At 46.8% G+C, this 22270-nt stretch overlaps 1 protein-coding gene across 1 annotated transcript in view; it reads right to left on the bottom strand.

Moving 5' to 3' along the window:
* LOC149275033 (adenylate cyclase type 1-like) overlaps positions 1 to 22270 on the bottom strand; it is a gene marked incomplete at its 5' end in the record, with an annotated part of 677365 nt that overhangs the window by 608739 nt on the left and 46356 nt on the right. The window contains one exon of the mRNA XM_089504957.1: positions 19173 to 19314. Coding sequence (XP_089361083.1) covers positions 19173 to 19314 — 142 coding nt within the window. The remainder of the gene's footprint in view (positions 1 to 19172; positions 19315 to 22270) is intronic.

Genomic DNA, 22270 nt, shown 5'->3' with positions numbered 1-22270 from the left:
TTTATCACGATCCGAAGTCTTGCGGTGGGAGCGTGAGGCCTCTGTCTCCTTGTTCTGAGCAAGAGGCCTTGTGGAGGGGTGCCAAGCGTGGCTGAAAACTTCATGAGCGACCGCTTGGCGGCCCTCTCCGCTTGGCGTTTCAATGCCCGGGACAATACATTGTCCCGGATTGATGCTGCCCGGGACCCGGGACTTAAAGTCTCATTGCAGGACTGTCCCGTGCAATCCAGGACATGTGATCACCCTAGTAGTATCACGGCTGACCCGTGAGCTAGAGAACTGGTGGTTCCTATTAGCAAATGGCTACTCGCACACACAGGGTCCGAGCGAGGTACAAAAGGAAAATCCAAAAATTGAAGTTAGGTCACAAGCAAATGGTCGGGGCAGGCTGCAAGGTATGTTGGTCAAAATCACGAAAGGAGGTCTGGTACACGGGTAGATAGGGATAGGAACACTTAGGTATAGAGGCAAAATCCAGCTGATACTTGAGCACTAACTACTGGGTAAAATGAGCTTTTATTATTTGAATTTGGCACCAAATTGACGTCACACTTAGAGACGTGTTGCCATGACTCCTTCATTGCCGACGTCTATCAGCAGCAGGAAGGAGACGTGTCATCATAGCAACCTGAGAGCCCATCCTCCTCCCTGTTGGCCTCTGCCGGCAGCAGAGGGGGCATGCCTGCACAAAGCCTCTGCTCACATCTGTGTTGGCGAGCGGAGGGGAAGAGGAAACCCGACGCCGGGTCCTGCCGACGATGGACCCGGGGAGAGGGTAAGTAGATTAATGACAAGTAGGCACTGGCAGGCAGACAGATCTAGAATTAATTTCCCCAAAACTTGGACAATTCTTGGTAATAATAGAGCAGCAACACTAGAACCTCACTCAGTTTAAATATTGAGTGCAATGCAACCTAATTTGGGCAGACTGACATTCAAAAAAGCAAACTGCTTTACTAAGTGTGAATAGGCCTGTGTTCTCTAAGGGCTGAAGACATTGCTCGTCACAGAGAAAACTCTCTTGCTTTGGGCACTGGTAGATCGGCACGAAAGTGGCTGCTGGTCCACTAGGGAGAGTTCTGGACAGATTTTAGCTTTCTGCCCACAATAACTTAGAGGGTCAGTGACTGGAGGTAGCTCTTCAGTCTTTCAGGGTAGCCTTTGACTATTTTAGAGGCGCTAGTCTGACTTGTGTGGTACCGATCCCAAGAATCAAAGGCACAAGAGTACACAAAGGTACAAGAGTTTCGAAATTGGTCATCTGGGTGGTGCTACTGCCGCTGGGAATTTCCATTTTAAACTCCTGCATCTCTTCTTCACTGAGCATGGCCTTTTTGTGCTTGTCACGTACCATACGAACAAACATGTCAGATAGTTTTAAAATTATTTTTAGGATCAATTTGCTTTACCCTAGGCTGGCATGGGAACTGTCAGCTCCTCTATTAGATCCCTGATCAGTGTTTCAACTTCCAACTATAATCGGTAGCCTGGTACGACCTCACTGCATTTTAGAACGTCGTTTTCTGTATCAGGTGGGTAAATAAGGGGATGACCAAAGTAGCAGAGATTGGGATTAAATTATCAGTCATAATTTTGATTGGCTTCAGGACCGCCACTACCTCTCCCATTAATGCTCATTCCCCTCAGCCCAATTGGCTAGACACCACAATTTTCTGCTTAAAGGACATGGCTTAAAGAGCCCACAGCTTCTCCGGGATCCTGCTTCATCATGTCTAGGGTGCAGTTGTATTGGGTGGCTACATCCTGATGTATACTGGGCTGGGGTAGAGTCACCTTCCCCTGCTCCGCCCTTACATGCTGGCTTTACTGCTGTGAAAGTACCCAATTATCTTTCTGTTGCAGTCTGTTTTTGGTTCTGCTACACTAGTGTTATTCTAGGGCTGCAGGTGTGAGAGTAAACCTGGAAGGAGAGTATTTATTATATATTATTCACTCTTATTCAAACTAATTATCATCGACTTTGAATCACAGGCACTGGTACCCTCACCACATTTAGTTTTTGGTATAAATAAAACAGTTCTTGTTTTACCTCAATATGAGTTCTGTCTTGCTATTGGGGTAAGCCTTGGTTCTCAGCCTTTTCGCTAAGATCAAGTGAGCACGTGTTTTTTCATTTTTTGCACTTTGATTTTATTGACACAATCAGAAGACGACACAGGACACAATTTTGAACACTGGATAGCCATGGTGGAGTCGGGTCCCCTAAAAAGCTCCAGCTTTTCTGGTGAGGAGGAGAGTTAGATAGCTCTTCTGAGCAGCGCAACCTCCTCTAATGATTATTTCAATGGTCCCAACCAGTGGCGTCGCTACAGGGGGGCAAGGGGAGGCATTCCTTGCCCCCCTGTTGCCCCCCCGCCGAATTTGGAACCACCCAACGGATTGCCCAGGACAGTCCCGCAATGGGACTTTAAGTCCCGGGCAGCCTCAAACGTTTTGGTTTTTTTGACGCGGAGGAGAGAAAGGGGTGCCTAGCAACCGCTCTGCCCCCCTCAGTCTCCTCCACTAGGCCCCTACCTCCATCGTGGTGCCGGCGTTTCATGCTGAGCGCCGGTATATGACGTCATATCCGGCACCCAGCAGTGAAGCAGCGGGCGCCACGGCATAGCAGGAAGACGGAAGCCTTGTTCTCTGGCCGCAAGTGTGAATGAGTGAGATTAATTCTCTGAATGAGGGAGAGCATGAGTTAATGTGTGGATGAATTGTCTGAATGAGGGAGAGCATGAGTTAATGTGTGGATGAATTGTCTGAATAAGGGAGAGTATGAGTTAATGTGTGAGTGACTGTAAAAGTGTTTATGTGTATCATAGATGTATAATTGTGGAAGGGCAAAGATGGCACTAGCAGGAGGTTTGAGCCTTGGGGACCAAGATGGCACAGGGAGGGTGTATATGGGACAAATATGGCACAGGCCGGACTGTTTGGGGACAAAGTTGACTTGTGCTGGGTTATTTGGGGACAAAGATTTTTTTTTTTTCAATTCTCTGTTTATTGCACGTTTGGGAAGATAAACACAATACAGAGTGTCATATACAGAAATAACAATGAACATCCAGTACGGTTGGACATATGTCTAAATAACGCATTACACAGTGGTGTTGATACAGGTAGAAACATAACAGTGATATTATGGTAGACCAAGAGTAGCCACATCGGCGTACAAGCCAAATATACGCAACGTGGTCAGAGTGAAGCTCGTATCACTGGCAAAAGTAACATATGCAAACCAGACACACATCCATCGCACAAGGTACAGCATCAACACTTATAGACCTGGAGGGGAAAGGCGTATAACAGTAGCCGCCCCAGACGGGTAGAGACCAGTAACAATATCGCAACGTAAAGCTGAGAGGTAGCAGTCGAGGAAGCAGTGAAAGAATTAAAACTCCCCTCTCTGTATTGGTGGTACGTACGTGAGATGAATAGTTAACGGCACTTCACAGAGCGCATGAGCTATATGAAGGACAGAAACATGGCCAGGTCAGGCTCTACAAAGGAGTAATCACGTCCGTTCCATAGGCAGAAATGGGACAGATCGTACAGGAGAAAGAATACCCGGCATGTACAATATGTCCAGGGATAGGTCCCGATAATCAGTAGCAATCAATTACCCTGCACGAGAAAGCGTACAAGAGGAAATCCCCTGTTAAACCGCATGCCGCGAGCGGCGAGTAGCAGACATCGCCTTATAACGAAACAGGAGGGGGGTTCCTGTCCAAGTTCGCCACGTATGTATGCCAGTGGAACCATTTAAGCTCAATTTTATGCCCAGCACCCTTGGCGGACCAAACCAGAACCTCCATTTGGTAAACAAATTCAACCTGATTGACCCAAGCAGTAAACGTTGGGGGGGTGGCTGACTTCCAGTGTCGAGGGAGGATAGCGTTAGCCGTGTTAATCAAATGGAATGTCAGAGAGTGTTTGTAACTCGTAAGCGGAGTATCAGTGTGGTGGAGGAGAACAGATTCGGGAGAAGCCTGAAAATCGGGATTGGCTATGTCACGTATGGCCTTTACGACCGCATCCCAAAAGGGCCTAATAACGGGGCACGACCACCAAATGTGCAGTAGGGAACCTGGATGGGTGCAACATCTCCAACAGGTAGGTGGCACTTGGGGTAAAATCCTATGGAGATCCAAAGGGACCTTATACCATCTTGTAATTATCTTAAAGGATGTTTCCTGCATCCGGCTAGAGACCGAGCCCTTGTGTGTGATAGAAAGAATTTTTGTCCAGTCCTCCGAGGAGAAAGAACAATTCAAGTCCCTCTCCCAGAGGCAAAAGTAGTAGGGTTTAGCCAGCAGTTCCGGCGACAACAATAGCGTGTACAGTTTGGACAATAAAAGGGGAGGTTCCTTCTGCTCGAGACAATACCTCTCCAGAGGCGTAAGCGGCCTATCAGCAAGCGTCAAGGCCCCAGAGGACCAGATAAAGTGCCTAAGTTGGTGGTAAAGAAACTGGAGCGAAAAAGTAAGAGAACCCTGACCAACTAACTCCCCCAAGGGTTTAATCTCGCGTCCACTAACTACATGGCATAAGCGAAGAAGGCGCACCTGAGGAGGTAAGAAGGCTTTCAAGCCGCCCAGGGAATGACCCGGCGGGAAGTCTGGGTTCCCCTCCAGAGGGAGCAATGGGCCAGGGAGCCCAGAGAGCAAGCCGTCCCTCAAAACAGTCCGAAAGACTCTCACGGTGGGGACAATGAGAGGGTGAGCAGAGTACGAAACACACCTCAATGGATCGCGGAACCATGGTAACGCACTAATTGGACATGTCAAAAAGGTTTCCTCCAACGATATCCACTGCTTAGCGGGGAAAACAGACCACTCTACAATGCGGCGCAAATCGGCCGCCTTCCAGTAGAGTTCCAAGCTCGGGAGGCCCATGCCCCCCTGCAGCTTCTGCCTAGTCAAGTAGGAAAATGATAAACGCAAAGGCTTACCTCTCCAAATATAACTTAGAAAGGCCCTATGGCAATGCCGGAAAAAGGACCGTGGAAGCTTGATAGGCAGGGTTTGGAATAACTACAGAAAGCGGGGCAGGAGGTTCATCTTAATAACCCCCATTCTCCCAAACCAAGAGCTATGAGGGAAGGCCCATTTATGGAGGTCAGACTCCAAAGTGCTTAATAAGGGTGCAAAATTCAAAGTGTATAACTTGGAAAGGTTAGAGGGAATCATTACGCCGAGATATTTAATACAATCGTCTTTCCACTTAAAAGGAAACCTATCGCGAATCTGCTGGGCCATGGGCTGAGGGAGGTGGAAACCCATGATTTCCGATTTAGAAAGATTAATTTTGTAGTTCGATAGAGCCTGAAATCTGTCGAGCTCCGACAGAACTGCTGAGATAGAACAGACAGGGTTGGAAAGAGTTAAAAGAATATCATCCGCAAACATCGACAACGCATGAGATCTTGAACCTATCTGCACCCCCACAATATCTGGATGCGCCCGGACAGCGTTAGCAAAGGGTTCTAAAACTAGTAGAAACAAAAGGGGGGATAGAGGGCAGCCTTGCCTTGTGCCATTCGAAAGGGTAAACTTGTCAGACAATATCCCATTGAGGGCATCATACAGAGCTTGAAATACACGTCAAGTAAGAATTGCCAATGCCAATTTTATCTAACACCCTGAACAAGAAGGGCCAGGTTACGCGGTCAAACGCCTTTTCAGCGTCCATAGAGGCAAGGACCATCGGGAGCTTGTACTTATGCGCATGGGAGATAATGTTGATAACTTTGATGGTGTTGTCCCTCGCCTCCCGCCCGGGGACAAACCCCACCTGATCATAGTGTATGAGAAAGGGAAGGAAAGGTTGGAGGCGATTCGCCAGGATTTCAAATCAACATCAGGGATATGGGGCGAAAACTGCTACACAAGTCAAGATTCTTATCGGGCTTAGGAAGAACCAAGATATGTGCGGTTAAACGAGTGTGGGTCAAATTTAGAGCCCTGGGCAATAGCATTGAAGTAAGTAACCAACTGTGGGCCCAGGACGGGAAGGCATTTTTTATAATACATGATCGTAAAGCCATCCGGGCCAGGGCTTTTGCCCACAGGGGAATTTTTAACAGCTGCAGCAACCTCGGCCAGGGAAATGGGGCTATCCAAGAGCTCCCTAGCGTCGGACGGCAAAATTTGAGTAATAAATTTTGATAAATAGTCAACGGTGGCTGCATCCGGGTCAGAGTGAGGAGCCCCCGGGCGAGGCAGGTTGTATAAGGACATATAATACTGTCTAAAGCATTCAGCTATCTTGTCTGAGTAGAAGTGAAGCTGATCGGTATGGTCCCTAATGCGAGCAATGAACGCTTGTGCCCTTTTTGCTCTCAAACCCCTCGCCAAAAGCCTGCCCGGCTTATCACCAAACTCATAAAATTGTCGCAGCACCAGCAAAAAGTTGCGCTTTGTCTTAGTATCAAGAAGGGAAGCCAAACAAGTCTGAAGGGCTGTAAGCTCAAGTTGAAGAGAAGGGAGCAAGGTTAATTTATGTCTGGTCTCTAAGCGAGCTATTTGTTGTGTAAGCTCCAGAATAGTAGCCGAATTCATTCGCTTAATGGATGCACCCAACTTAATAAGGTGACCCCGTATAACAGCCTTATGTGCCTCCCAGACTACAGGGATGGGGACATCAGGTGTAATATTATCCTCGAAGTAGCGAGTGATATGGGACAACAATTGGGAGATATGATGAGGATTACTCAGCAAATTTGGTTTTAGGCATATCAGTGAGCTTGAGTGTCAAAAAGACTGAGGCATGGTCGCTAAGAGAAGTTATCCCTATTCTAGCCGAATGCAGGACCGACAAGTGGAAATGTGAGATGAAAAAGGTGTCAATACGAGAATATCTACAGTGACTGGGGGAAAAATATGTATAGTCCCTCCCATCTGGATTAAGAGTTCTCCATGCGTCCATTAATTGGTTCAGTTTCAAACATTTAAGTACTTTCCGTATCGCGGAGAAGGGAATGTGAGAACTCCCCGAAGAGGTATCGACCCTAGGGTCAAAAACCATATTAAAGTCGCCGCCTAAAATGGTGATACCCTCCTGGAAGTCAGCCAACCTATTCAGGATGGAAATGAAAAAACGAGCGTGGTTGCTATTGGGTGCGTATATATTTGCTAGAGTGATTTTTTGGGAACCCACATACCCCTTAACAAAAATAGCACGACCCTCGACATCCTTCCATGTCTCCAATAGTTAAAATCGAACCGACTTTTGTATGAGGATGACTACCCCCTTTGTCTTGGAGGAAGGAGAGCTAGAGAGAAATGATTCTGTGAAGTGTCTATTTAAAAGTGGGAATTCCCTATTGGCATTATAATGAGTTTCCTGCACGAAGGCCACCTGTGACTTAGAAGCATGTAAAAACGCAAGAAGTTTAGAGCGTTGCTGAGGTTTATTAAGGCCTCTAATATTTAAAGAGACCAATTTAAAAGTATCACTGGACACTTGTAGGCGGACGAGAACTCAGCTCAGAGAACTGCAGGACCACTGAACCCCTGGGACAAATTAAATAAATAACAAACCATAACAAAAACCAGCACATAGTATAGAACGAATGGATTATGTGTGTTGAAAAAAGGATGTTATCCCGGACGATGACAAAACAGTGAATAGGAGGTTGAGCAGGGGGACTGCAAGCAGGCCATTTGGGGACAAAGATGGCAAATCTTATGCGTGTAATCTGGCTGCTGGTCAGGTTCTATGTGGGCAGTGTGGACGCCAGGGCTGGCTTTGAGGTGTGCAACCTGTGATCTATCCCTGTAATTTAGGGAGTTTTAAATATACCTTTAATGCCGTGTTTTTATGTGAATTCCAATAGATCTGTACCTGCAAAGCTGGGTTTGTGTGTTATTCTGTAGATCCATATCTGCTATGCTATGTTTCCATACATTATTTATATATACCTGCAAATACAGGGTTTGTATGTCTTGTTCAGTTGATTAATACCTGCAGTGCTATTTCCATGTATTTATTTGATCTATACCTGCAATGCTATGTTTCATATATTATTATTGTATACCTGCAAATACAGGATTTCTATGTCTGATTCTGTTTATTTGATATATACCGTATTTGCTCGATTATAAGACGACCCCCCAAAATCTAAATATTAATTTAGGAAAAAAACAAAAAGCCTGAATATAAGACTACCCTATAGAAAAAAAAGTTTTACTAGTAAATATTAATGCATGTAAAAAAAAATTCATATCTAATAAAAGCTATGATTGAGAAAAATATATATTTTTTTATTTCCTTTTATTTGCCAACCTGCCCCCCCCAGTTATGCACATCTGCCCCCAGGGTTGCCACTCTGCCCCCAGAAATGCCTTATACCCCCTATTTGCCACTCTGCCCCATGATGTGCCTTTTAACCCTCTATATGCCAGAGTGGCATATATGGGGTTAAAAGGCATATCATGGGGCAGAGTGGCATATAGGGGGTTAAAAGGCATTTCATGGGGCAGAGTGGTATATAGGGGGTTAAAAGGCATTTCCTGGAGGTATATATATATGCCTAACAGCAATCACACTCCTATCAACCCAAGGTACATGATGGAACCTGGGGATGATATGAGTGTGAGTACAGCCTCCCTATGCCATGCTACCACCACCACCCACCTTACACATCCATGCTATCATACACACACTCATTCACAAACATTTAAATACTCATTCATTCCATTAATCACACATACTTCACACATTAATCACAAAAACCCTCCCCCACCCCCTTACCTGAACTGCAGATCTCTCACTCGAAGACTTCTGCAGGGGCCTGGCTGTGCGAGCAACTTCTCTGGCCCAGCCCCCAGAGGAAGGAGGGGGGAGGCAGAGTTATGTGAGGACTGTGCTAGCTTCCTATTCTCCTGCAGCTAGTAGGAGCGACGCTGCTCGCGACCAAAGCACCTGTAAGCAGCCTGGCAACCTAATCGAGGTCTGATTAGAAGACGACCTCGATTATAAGACGAGGGGTATTTTTCAGAGCATTTGCTCTGAAAAAACCTCGTCTTATAATCGAGCAAATACGGTACTTTCAGTGCTGAGATCACAAGTGAATTTCAATTGATCTATACATGCAAAGCTGGGTTTGTGTGTTAATGTGTTGATCTATACCTGCTATCGGCAGCAGGGTCTAATATTTATATATATTTATATATATCGGCAGCAGGGACTAATATTAATATATATATATCGGCAACTGGGGCTAATATTAATATATATGGGCAGCAGGGGCTAATATATATATCAGCAGCAGGATCTAATATTTATATATATTGGCAGCAGGGTCTAATATTAGGCCCTGAAATAATTTAGTGGAAAAGTGAAGGTATTGTGTTGTTTACTCTATAATATTTATTTCAAGGATTAGTTGTACTAAATTGTGGCTTCAGGCTTCCCATGTTGAATGATCAAGTATTGTATTGTCCAATAACAAAAGTATCATTCCATAGCACATTACTTTCGGCTATATATATATATATATATATATATATATATATATGTGTGTGTGTTTTTTCAGCGGTATGATTTAATGGTGGAAATTATTAATGCCCCCCCCAGTTTGACTGTGGTATCTTGTGTGCCCCCAATATATATTGTTTCTAGAGTCGCCACTGGTCCCAACCCTTGCGGGGAGGGACCAAGAAGATCCGGCCAGCAGGCCTTATGGCCAAGGAGGGAAGGACAGCAAAGCAATGTAATGCTATGTTTCAGTGCCACTGAGGTTTCTGCGAGGCTCTATTTCCTGCTGTCTACAAAGCTATTTCCACTTGATGATCCAAGTTTTGTATTCCCGGTGACTATGGGCAGAAGGAGGAAACATCTGGCGAGTGTACCCAGTCGAGGTACAGGTTGTTCCCGTCACAATCTCAGACGTGGGGCTATGGACTAGAGAACCAAGAGTTAAGGGAAAATGTTAATTGTTCCATTGACCAGTGTAGCCATGGACAATAGTAACGAGCAGATCTGCCATGCAGAATTTAACCTTAATGTCCTCTACTGGCAGAATCAAACTGGAACAAGTGTCACAGGAGAGGCAGGCTAGACTGGAAAAAGCTTGGCAGAATTCAGCCCTTGAGTCAAGGACTGGCTTGTTAGTGTGCAACACATAGTGTGCCCAGGACACAGGTGCCCCTGATAACAAGGAAATAGCCATATAAACTTTACAAAGTCTTTGGGATAGATTCTGGGTTTCAAAACAATTAACAGTTCACAGCAGGGGATAAAGGAACTTAAAAAAAAAAACAGTCTGGTAGCTTGATTTGTGGTTTTCTGTGTAGCAGTTGCAGTTGGGTGGTGGTTGAAGGACTGCTAGGGGTGGCACCAGAACAGCTTGTAGTCCACGGAGCTCCGCTTACAAAGCAGCTTTATTGTCTTGTATGCCTTGTAAGCACTGTGATAATGTGGTAAGTTTTGGGGTAAGAGTAGTGATAGCATCAACCATCCCTGCTAGCTCCATTATGGCTACATGATCATAGTTGAGGCCTAGTACATGACCACGGAGGTATGCAGCAGGAAACTGATGAAGAGGCAGTGGGGTCTGACAACAGAATTACAGTCTTTTGGGTCTAATAGGCATGTGCTTAAAAGTAATTTTCTCCCAATTAGCCTTACATTTGAAGTGGCTAATCCAAAATCAAATGCACAACGCTACACCTGAGACTGAGATATGCAAATATTTATGATCCTGCTCTTGTCCTCAATGCAGGGCCGGCCCGACAATGGAGCCGAGTGGGGCAACCGCTCCAGGTGGTACTTTTAAAGGGGTGCAGGCTTGTAATGCTGAGTGCCGGAAGATTACCTCATTTCCGGCGCTCAGCATTACAAGCCGGCACCGAGACCGAACAGGGAGACTCGCCGCAGGACTGCTGAAAGGTAAGTACAAGGCGGCATTTTGTCTTGGGCCGGCCCTGCCTCAATGTCCCTCCATTCTGCTAGTATTCACTATTTCACAATTCACAATTTCCCATTCCCTGACTTAAGTTCCTAAAGGGCTCCTGTCATGCAAAAACTATTTATCAACTTGAGCATAAAATACAGTGCTGTATACAGTTATGTAGGTTAGCTGATCTTACAGCATGCAAATGGAAACATAGGAAAAGCAATTTACATTTGTGTTCTTTGCTGGGCACTTGGAACTAGCAGCACAACATGATTGGGGTGGGCCAAAAGGCTATATTAAGTCCATATTGGAGTATAGAAACCCTGGAGTCATAGGCGTAAGGGGAACATGACCCTGCCAGCACTACAGGACGGTGCACATGGTATTAGGGCAGGAAAGGGTTAACTCAGCAAGGGTTAGCACGAGGTGAGAATGCACAGGGAACGTGGGGGAAGTCACAAGGAACGTGACTGTAGGGGGAAGGGGACAGGGCTATAAAGCCCCTCTAAGCACACGTGCAAGGGGCAATTACTGAACACCACAGGAGCAGTTTAGCAGTTTCCAGTCTCTTGTCTCCTGTCTCCCTCTGTGTGTGTTCGTTTTGTTTTCTTTCTTACCTTGCAGGTCTTCATGGAGGAGCTGCTGTCAGCCATCAGGGAAGAGGCTAGGACCCGTGGGATGGAGTGGCTCCGTGACCGCTTTGCTGATCTGGTTCCTCCTCCTCCTGCTGCTGCTGTGGCTGCTGCTGCTGCACCTCCGGTGGTTCCTGTGGAGCGTGGGCGGACGAGTTCCAGGGCCCGTCGGCCTCCTGTGCGCCTCAGCCCTGATGCAGATGTCGTCCCCAGTTCCCAGCCTGCACGCCGGTCCCGGGATGCTGCCCGGTCGCGTAAACGGCCGGCTTCACGGGAGCGTGGTGGCCCCGCACGGGCCCGAGGTTCGCATTCCGGGCCTCGGTCTGCCCGCTCCCCATCTCCTGCTGCCAGTGTGATGTCCGTGGCGGCTTCCTGGAGCGCTCTGGATGAGCCTGACTTGGAGGATTCCCCCCCTCCCCCTGCAGCTCGTGGTGAGCAGCTGGCTCCAGCTGCTTCTTCTCGTCCTCTCATGTCTCGTGACTCAGCGTCTCCTGCTCCTGTTCGTGTCGGCAGGACGCCCTCTGGTGGCCGATCTCGGTACCAGTGTTCTTCTACAGCGGGTCCTGGCTCCCTGCCCGCTCGAGGACGTCAGGATGATGATGCTGTTGCTGGTCCCAGCTCTGCAGCTGGTGCTCCTGGACGTGTGACCCCGGCAGGACCCGTGGCAGGCAGTGGCACAGCCCCCCAGCCTGGTGAGTCTTTGGGGTTTCCTGTTTTCTCCCCCTCTCTTTTTCCTCTTTCTTCTCAAGCTGTTTCGGGGTTGACAGTGGGTGCTGGTTCTGTATTGGGGTTGGCTGGGTGTGATAGGAGTGAGGTTCGGTTGGATGTGTTGGAGGGTTTGCGACAGTTTCTTAGGTTATTTGAGGGTGGGTCTGGTCGGGCTGCTGGGGCTGTTGGTCCTCAGTTGCCGTCTCAGGTTTGGGATGCGTCGGCGGGTTCGGGGCCGCCCGTGGCGGCTGCCCCCGTTCCAGTTGCGTGTTCTATGGCGTCTGTGGGGGATACGTCCGCTGTTGCTGCTCCCGTGGTTCCGGTTGAGTCGGCGGCTAAGGATTCAGAGGTGGAGCGTTTGTCGGATTTTGCGAAGGGCGAGGTGTATGTCTGTTATGAAGGGCCGCTGGGGGCCCATCTGAAGAGTGATGTGAGGGAAAAGATCTGGAAAGGTGAATACGTTGAGATTTTCTCCTTGCTTCCTTTAGAGCGTTTTAATTTGGATAAGCCGTTGAAGGGTGAGGATGCTAAGAAGATTGAGAAGGAGGAAAAGCGTAGACACCGGCTTATCCCGCGTACTTTTAGTAATTGGTTGCAGGCTTTTGCGATATTGGCTAGCGTCATTGGTGAAAAGGCGCCGGAAAATTGTTCGGCTTTGTTTTGTTATCAGGACAGTATTGGTGAGGCTTACAGGACGTATGGGGGTGTTGGTTGGTTACGCTATGATGAGCAATTCCGTCAGAGGAAGGCTGTTCGTCCGTCTTTGCGTTGGGATCAGAAGGAGATAGCTTTGTGGTTGAAGGTGATGACTCCCTCTAGGTCTGGTTCCCAGCCCTTTCGGAGTGGCGCCTCCGCGTCGGGGGCTGTCGCTGCCAAAAAGGGCATTTGTTGGCAATTTAATGACGGGCAATGCTTGTGGGGTAATGCGTGCAAATTCCGGCACGAGTGTACCGGATGCAGCGGCAGCCACCCTTACTCGAAGTGCTATAAGAAGGATAGGCAGCCCAAGTCGGGATCTGCTGGTAAAGGGGGTGTCCCCGGTGATCGTGGACGCGATGCTTCCTTGGCTTCGTGAATACCCAGATAGGGATGCGGCCGTTTTGCTTGAGCAGGGTTTTTCGTTTGGTTTTAGGATCCCTTTTTCTGGTGATTCTCGGGGTTTTGTTGCTAGGAATTTGAAGTCTGCACTTTTGCATCCTCAGGTTGTCACGGATAAGATTGCTAAGGAGGTGGAATTGGGGCGACTGGCGGGCCCCTTTTCTGAATTGCCGCTGGCTGACTTGATGGTTTCCCCGCTGGGTGTGGTGCCCAAGAAGGAGGAGGGTAAATTCCGTTTGATTCATCACCTGTCTTACCCAAAAGGCAGGTCGGTGAATGACGGCATTGACAGGGAACTTTGTAGGGTTTCGTATACTTCTTTTGATGCTGCCATACGTTTGGTTCGGGAGGCTGGGCCGGGTGCCTTGATGGCCAAGGCTGATGTGGAATCTGCCTTTCGACTCTTACCTGTTCATCCTGAGTGTTTTCGGTTGCTTGGTTGCCATTGGGCGGGTTCTTTTTATGTGGACCGTTGTTTGCCCATGGGTTGCGCGATTTCCTGTGCGCATTTTGAGACGTTTAGTTGTTTCCTGGAGTGGGTTATCAAGCGGATTGCGGGTGTCCATTCACTTGTTCACTATTTGGATGATTTTTTGTGTGTAGGTCCAAGGGGTACGTCAGTTTGTTTGGTGTTGTTGGAAACTCTGCGTTTCGTTATGCGGCGTTTTGGTGTGCCGCTGGCCGAAGACAAGACTGAGGGTCCGTGTTCTGTGATACGTTTTTTGGGGATTGAAATTGATGCCGAGCAGCTTTTATGCAGGATTCCTTTAGATAAGGTTATGGATTTGCGGGCTCATGTCTCCCGAGCGCGTGCTGCCACTAAGATTACGTTGGTGCAGTTGCAGTCTCTGTTGGGCAAACTGAATTTTGCTTGTCGGATTATGCCCATGGGTAGGGTGTTTTGCAGGCGGTTGTTTATGTCGACCTCCGGGGTGCGGTCGCCCCATCACTTCATTCGATTGACGCGGGAACTTAAGGAGGATCTCCGGGTTTGGGATATGTTTCTCTCTCATTACAATGGTAGGTCTTATTGGATGGCGGATGCTGTCTTTAATGATGACATGTCTTTGTGGACTGATGCTTCCGGCTCTGTGGGCTTTGGTGGTTTCTTTCGAGGGGCTTGGTTTGCTGGTACGTGGCCGGGTGGCTGGTTTGAGTTGGGCTTCACTAGGAATTTGACGTTGTTAGAGTTGTTCCCTATTGTGGTGGGTGTCGAGGTTTGGGGTGACAGGTTTCGCGATGAGTGTATCACTTTTCGGTGTGATAATTTGAGTGTGGTCTTTGCAGTTAATAATCTGTCCTCTTCCTCTCCTCCGGTGATTCGGTTGTTGCGCCATTTAGTCTTCCGGTGTCTGCAATTGAATTTGTGGGTCAGGGCGGTGCATGTCGCCGGTGCTTGTAACAGTGTCGCTGATGCTTTGTCTCGACAGCTTTGGGACCGTTTTCGGGATTTGGTGCCGGCCGCAGATCCAGTGGGGGTGGAGGTTCCAGCCTGGATTTGGAGCGTGGTCGAGGATGGGTCTTGAGTCAGGTGGCTCGGTCGCTGGCTCCGTCCACCTTGTCGGCATACACCAGGTACTGGCAGGACTGGGAGGCGTCCTTGCGGGAAGTTGGTGGTCCTGCTTCGCGGGAAGGCAGACTGTCCGTTTTGCTGTTCGTGGTGGGCACGGAATTTTCTCGCGGGGTTTCTGTGGCGAGCATTACTAAGCGCCTGGCGGCTCTTGCTTTTTATTTTAAGATGCATGGGGAGGTGGATTTGACTAAGGAGTTCTTGGTTTCCCAGGCTATGAAGGGCTATCGGCGTGGTTGTAGACGGGTGGATAGTCGGCGTCCTGTCACTTTTGATTTGCTGGGGCGTTTGTGTGTTTGTTTGCCTGGGGTTTGCTTTTCTGAGTTTGAGGTTTGTCTTTTTCGTTTGAGTTTTGTTTTGGCCTTTTGGTGCTTTTCGCATTAGTGAGCTGGTTAGTCCGAGCACCACTACGGTTGGGGGGTTGCTGTTTTCTGATGTTTTGCTTAGGGATCGGTCTGTTTCTCTTTTGGTTCGTCGTTCTAAGACTGATCAGTTGGGACGGGGATTTCGCGTCTGTTTGTTTGGTTTGGTGGGGTCTGACCTTTGCCCAGTCGGTTGTTTGCGTTCCTTTTTGGCTGTGCGGCCGCCTGGGGATGGTCCCTTGCTGGTGCATGTGAATGGGAGTTCTCTGTCTCGCTTTCAGTTTTTGGCGGTTTTCCGCAAATGCTTGTTGGCGTGTGCCTTGAACCCGGGGGAGTTTGGGACCCATTCTTTTCGGATAGGCGCGGCCACCCAGGCGGCTAGGTGGGGTCTGGGTGAGGATGTTATCAGACGGATTGGGAGGTGGGAGTCTGGGCGTTTTCAGACTTACGTGCGTTCGCACCTTGTGTGACTAGTTAGTCATTTTTCTTTCCTGTTTGTCCTGTGTTTTTTCGTTTTAGGTTTCTCGGGATGCCTGATCTGGATTCTGGGCCATTCATATGTTTACTGGGCGGCGCGTAGGGCCAGTGTTCGTCCTCGCGGTCGGCTTTTGGGCCTGGATCCGGACCTGGTACAGGTCAGATGGCTTGGTTTTCGGGGCTTGCGGTGGGAAGGTGTGCGTTCTGAGGTGGATTTTCAGGTGCATCGGCACGGTGCCCCGCACATTTTGGTTCTTCATGCTGGTGGTAACGACCTTTGTACCAGGCCGGCCAGGAAGCTGATTAAGGACATTAAATGTGATTTGTTACGTTTGTGGGACAGTTTTCCTGGGATGCTCTTGGTGTGGTCTGGGATTACCCCTCGGTTGTTTTGGCGGGGAGCGAGATCTGTTGTGGGTATCAATAGGGCCCGTAGGAGGGTTAATCGGGCTGTTTCTCATTTTGTGGCACAGCATGGTGGCCTGGTGGTGTCGCATTCTGATATCGAATCTGACCCGGCTGGTTTGTTTGCCCGGGATGGGGTTCATTTGAATGCGGTTGGTATGGATTTGTGGTGTCTTGAGGTTGGGGCAGGATTGGAGAGGGCGTTTGCTGTGTGGCGGGGGCAAAGAGCTAGTAGGGATACAAGCTCATTGCCTGTGGCGGAGGAGTTCCCTGGAGAAGTTTGAATGATAATGGGAGTGGCAAGTTGATGGTTTTGGTTAGAGGTTAGAGTTAATGCCCTCCCTGTACAGGATTAAACAAAGCGTTAAGGTGGAGCTCCGCTATCCGACCCGCGGTCGCTTGGGCGATTGTGGTATCCGGCGGAAGGGGTAGTGTGAAGCCATTGTTTGGTGTTTAGGTTGGGAACCCTCAGCGGTTTGTACACAGGTGTACAGAAGACTGTATAGTATTTATACAGAAGTTATTATTAAAGTGTTTTATAATAATTTATAAGATGTTAAATAAAGTTATGTCGAGACATTTGTTAAATAAATGTCTCGGCCTTTTCTAAATCCAATCCTGCTGGTGTCTGTCTCTTATTTCGGGTTTGAGAAATGGGGAACCTCCTGGGTATGGGCAGTGCAAGGGTCAAGAAACCCTGGAGTCATAGGCGTAAGGGGAACATGACCCTGCCAGCACTACAGGACGGTGCACATGGTATTAGGGCAGGAAAGGGTTAACTCAGCAAGGGTTAGCACGAGGTGAGAATGCACAGGGAACGTGGGGGAAGTCACAAGGAACGTGACTGTAGGGGGAAGGGGACAGGGCTATAAAGCCCCTCTAAGCACACGTGCAAGGGGCAATTACTGAACACCACAGGAGCAGTTTCCCGCCCGCCCTCCCTTTTTTTGTCTTTTGCTTTGTGTTTTTGTGTTGGCTTTGTGTGTTTTTTCTTTCCCCCTTTCCCTCTTTCTTTTTGCAGGATCCGTTTTCTTTGCTGTGGCGGAGGAGTTCCCTGGAGAAGTTTGAATGATAATGGGAGTGGCAAGTTGATGGTTTTGGTTAGAGGTTAGAGTTAATGCCCTCCCTGTACAGGATTAAACAAAGCGTTAAGGTGGAGCTCCCCTATCCGACCCGCGGTCGCTTGGGCGATTGTGGTATCCGGCGGAAGGGGTAGTGTGAAGCCATTGTTTGGTGTTTAGGTTGGGAACCCTCAGCGGTTTGTACACAGGTGTACAGAAGACTGTATAGTATTTATACAGAAGTTATTATTAAAGTGTTTTATAATAATTTATAAGATGTTAAATAAAGTTATGTCGAGACATTTGTTAAATAAATGTCTCGGCCTTTTCTAAATCCAATCCTGCTGGTGTCTGTCTCTTATTTCGGGTTTGAGAAATGGGGAACCTCCTGGGTATGGGCAGTGCAAGGGTCATGTGTACAGTATTGGAGACCATATATGCAAAAGTTTATAGATACTTTGGAAAGAGAATAGCTACTAAAATGGTTCATGTATTACAGGCTAAAACTTACCATGAAAGGTTAAAGGATCTTAACATATATAGCCTGGAAGAAAGACAGGGGGGTATGATGGAAACATTTAAACAGATAAAGAGAATCAACATGATAAAGTAAGAGAGTTTATTTAAAAGAAGAAATACTACCGCAACAACAAGGACAAAGTCTTAAGCTAGAGGGGAAAACTTTTTCAAGTAATATCAGGAAATATTACTTTACTGAAAACATAATGGATACATGGCATACCCTTCCAACAGAAGTGGCAGAGATTACTACAGTAAAGGTGTTTAAGTAAGCATTGGATAGGCATAAGGCTAAGCTAGATATGAGATAAGGCCAGGGACTAAGAAAAGCATTCAGAGGTTGGGCAGAGTAGATGGGCCGAATGGTTTTTATCTGCAGTCACTTTCTATGTTTTTATGTTTCCATGCTCACTTGCATACAAACATACATACCCCCTCCCTCCTGCCTGCACCTCCTTACCTCTCCTGGAGGAACGGCCCAGGTTGGAATGGCCCTTTCTGAACAAGTGGTACGGAGGGAGACAGAAACAAGTGGTTGCAGGGGTCTCCCAGGGCCCCTAGAGAGGTGGGTCCAGTCGCAGTTGTGACTGCTGTGGCCCCAGTAGTTTCATTTATAAACATCCAATAAAGAAACCCTGGAGTCATAGGCGTAAGGGGAACATGACCCTGCCAGCACTACAGGACGGTGCACATGGTATTAGGGCAGGAAAAGGTTAACCCAGCAAGGGTTAGCACGAGGTGAGAATGCACAGGGAACGAGGGGGAAGTCACAAGGAACGTGACTGTAGGGGGAAGGGGCTATAAAGCCCCTCTAAGCACACTTGCAAAGGGCAATTACTGAACACCACAGGAGCAGTTTCCTGCCCGCCCTCCCCCTTTTTTGTCTTTTGGCTGTGTGTTTCTGTGTTAGCTGTGTGTGTTTTTTCTTTCCCCCTTTCCCTCTTTCTTTTTGCAGGATCCGTTTTCTTTGCTGTGGCGGAGGAGTTCCCTGGAGAAGTTTGAATGATAAGGGGAGTGGCAAGTTGATGGTTTTGGTTAGAGTTTAGAGTTAATGCCCTCCCTGTACAGGATTAACCAAAGCGTTAAGGTGGAGCTCCCCTATCCGACCCGCGGTCGCTTGGGCGATTGTGGTATCCGGCGGAAGGGGTAGTGTGAAGCCATTGTTTTGTGTTTAGGTTGGGAACCCTCAGCTGTTTGTACACAGGTGTACAGAAGACTGTATACTATTTATACAGAAGTTTATTATTAAAGTGTTTTTACAACAATTTATAAGATGTTAAATAAAGTTATGTCGAGACATTTGTTAAATAAATGTCTCGGCCTTTTCTAAATCCAATCCTGCTGGTGTCTGTCTTTTATTTCGGGTTTGGGAAATGGGGAACCTCCTGGGTATGGGCAGTGCAAGGGTCAAGAATTTCTATACATTAAACATACCTTCCTTCGATGAGATGGCACAATAAAAAATGTTTCAATGTTATGTTTTTTCAAGAAACTATTTCTTTCATGGCCATAGCCTGGTTCAACTTCATAATCCCCATTTAGGCAGTGTAAGGTGGACTTTGTTATGTGAACTTTCCTAAAACAATAGAAAAAAAATAATATATTAAAATATTTGATGAATAACAAATGAATAAGTATACAGTATACTGATTCACACTTTTTTTTTTCTCACACTACAACATATGAGCACTTCATTATATTGCTTGATATGGAATTCAGAGCACATAATTACCTGGATTTGAGGCAGGTGATTTGATTTACTCAATAAATAGCTAGCATGTACAAGTGCAAAATTGTGAGCAGTAGCTTAGGTTTCTTTGTGGATGATTCCTAAACAAATAAATCATGTATTCAATAATGCATTTCTGCATACCCAAAAATGCATTTCCTCACAGCAGAGAGGATCATGAGAAAGGATCATGTATTCTCTCGTACCTACTAGGTACCTACAAAATACTTTGCCATTTAAGTGCCAATTTCCTAAATGCCACTAAACATGTTTGCAAATGGACTGCTGATACTCCTTTCATATTCATTATGATAAACTAATCTACAGGTTTTCCACTTTTTTGCATTTACATCTGCTTATCATATACATCATTGCTGGCTGTCCAGCTTAATTGATTATGTAGGCATTCCACTTTATTCACATCAGAATCATTCCTTTTGTGTGTCCTTTGCAGTGGCGACTCTAGAAACAATATATAGGGGGCCACACAAGATACCACAGTAAAACTGGGGGGGCATTAATAATTTACACCATTAAATCATACCACCGAAAAAACATATATAATGTGCTATGGAATGATACTTTTGTTATTGGACAATACAATACTTGATCATTTAACATGGGAAGCCACAATTTAGTATGACTAATCCTTGAAATAAATATTATAGAGTAAACACAATACCTTAACTTTTCCACTACATAATTTCAGGGCCTAATATTAGACCCTGCTGCCGATATATATAAATATTAGATCCTGCTGCTGATATATATATTTATTAGCCCCTGCTGCCCATATATATTAATATAAGCCCGAGTTGCCGTTATATATATATAAATATTAGTCCCTGCTGCCGATAGCAGGTATAGATCAACACATTAACCCACAAACCCAGCTTTGGATGTATAGATCGACTGAAATTCACTTGTGAGCTCAGCACTGAAGGTATATATATCAAATAAACAGAATCAGACATACAAATCCTGTATTTGCAGGTATACAAAAAAAATATACGAAACGTAGCATCGCAGGTATAGATCACATAAATACATGGAAACAGCATTGCAGGTATTAATCAACTGAACAAGACATACAAACAATGTATTTGCAGGTATACATAAATAATGTATGGATACATAGCATAGCAAATATGGATCTACAGAATAACACACAAACCCAGTTTTGCACAGATCAATTGGAATTCACATAAAAACTCGGCATTAAAGGTATATTTAAAACCCCCTAAATTACAGGCATAGATCACAGGTTGCACACCCCAAAGTCAGCCCTGGCGTCCACACTGCCCACATAGAACCTGACCAGCACCCAGACAACACACATAAGATTTGCCATCTTTGTCCCCAAGTAACCCAGCACAAGTCAGCTTTGTCCCCAAACAGCCTGGCCTGTGCCATCTTTGTCCCATATACACCCTGCCTGTGCCATCTTGGTCCCCAAGGCTCAAACCAAACATGTGTGGATGAATTGTCGGAATGAGGGAGAGTATGAGTTAATGTGTTTGTGTGCCATCTTTGCCCTTCCACAATTATACATCTATGATACACACAAACACATTAACTCATACTCTCCCTCATTCCGACAATTCATCCACACATTAACTCATGCTCTCCCTCATTCAGACAATTCATCCACATATTAACTCATGCTCTCCCTCATTCAGACAATGCATCTCACTCATTAACACTTTACTTCAATTCAATATTCTTACTACCCTCTTTCTCACTATGTACCCCCACTCCCTCCCTTATCACTTTCTACCCCCACTCTCTCCCTTATCACTTTCTACCCCCACTCCCTCCCTTATCACTTTCTACCCCCACTCCCATTGCGGGACTGTCCTGGGCAATCCGTTGGGTGGTTCCAAATTCGGCGGGGGGGGCAACAGGGGGGGCAAGGAATAACCTAGGGGGGGCAATTGCCCCCCTGTAGCGACGCCACTGGTCCTTTGATTTGTCTATATTGAATTCTTTGTAAAATAGAAAAGGTATAGCACTCTCTTAGCTCCGGCTTCCTTTTGCAAGGACAGCGCACGTGGAAAAAGAGCAGCACTTTCAGCACTAGTGCTGGAAAGAGGAATAACTCTTAAATTAAAGAATACAATTAAAGCGTACAAATGAATATCGTAAACCCTGAATATCAAAAGCAAGAACTAACTACCTCCTTGGCATGACATGGCCAGTGCAGCTAAGTGCTAAATCGTGATCCAAAAGTAAGCGTGCCCACCCGATGGCATCGGCAGGGCCGCCAGAGGGGGCCATGGCCCTCCCTACCTCCGGAGGAGAGAGAGGCGCCGAGCGGTCGGTCATGAATAAGTTTTCAGCAACCGGTCGGCGCCTCTCTCACTCTCCTCTGCGGGGAAAGTGAATTAGTGAGTGACTGTTAAAGTGTTTGTGTGAATCATAGGTGTATAATTGATTTCTGAAAAGGCAAAAATGGTATAATCTGGGTGTTTAAGCACTGAGGGCCAAGATGGCACATGCAGGGTATTTATGGGACAAAGATGGCACAGGTAGCATGTTTATGGGACAAAGATGGCGCTGTTTGGGGACAATGTTGACTCATGCTGGGCTGTTTGGGGACAAAGATGGCACATCCTATGTGTGTGTAATTTGGGTACTGGTCAGGTTCTATGTGGCCAATGTGGATGCCAGGGCTGGCTTTGGGGTGTACAACCTGTCATCTTGTAATTTAGGGGTTTTTATCTATACCTTTAATGCTGAGTTTTTTATGTGAATTCCAATTGATCTATACCTGTAAAGCTGGGTTTTTGTGTTATTTTGTTGA

Source organism: Sceloporus occidentalis, unplaced genomic scaffold (genome assembly GCF_023333645.1).
Source record: "Sceloporus occidentalis isolate IW3139 unplaced genomic scaffold, rSceOcc1.0.p SCAF_301, whole genome shotgun sequence".
Lineage (NCBI taxonomy): Eukaryota > Metazoa > Chordata > Lepidosauria > Squamata > Phrynosomatidae > Sceloporus > Sceloporus occidentalis.
This window is presented reverse-complemented; position numbering and strand designations above follow the sequence as displayed.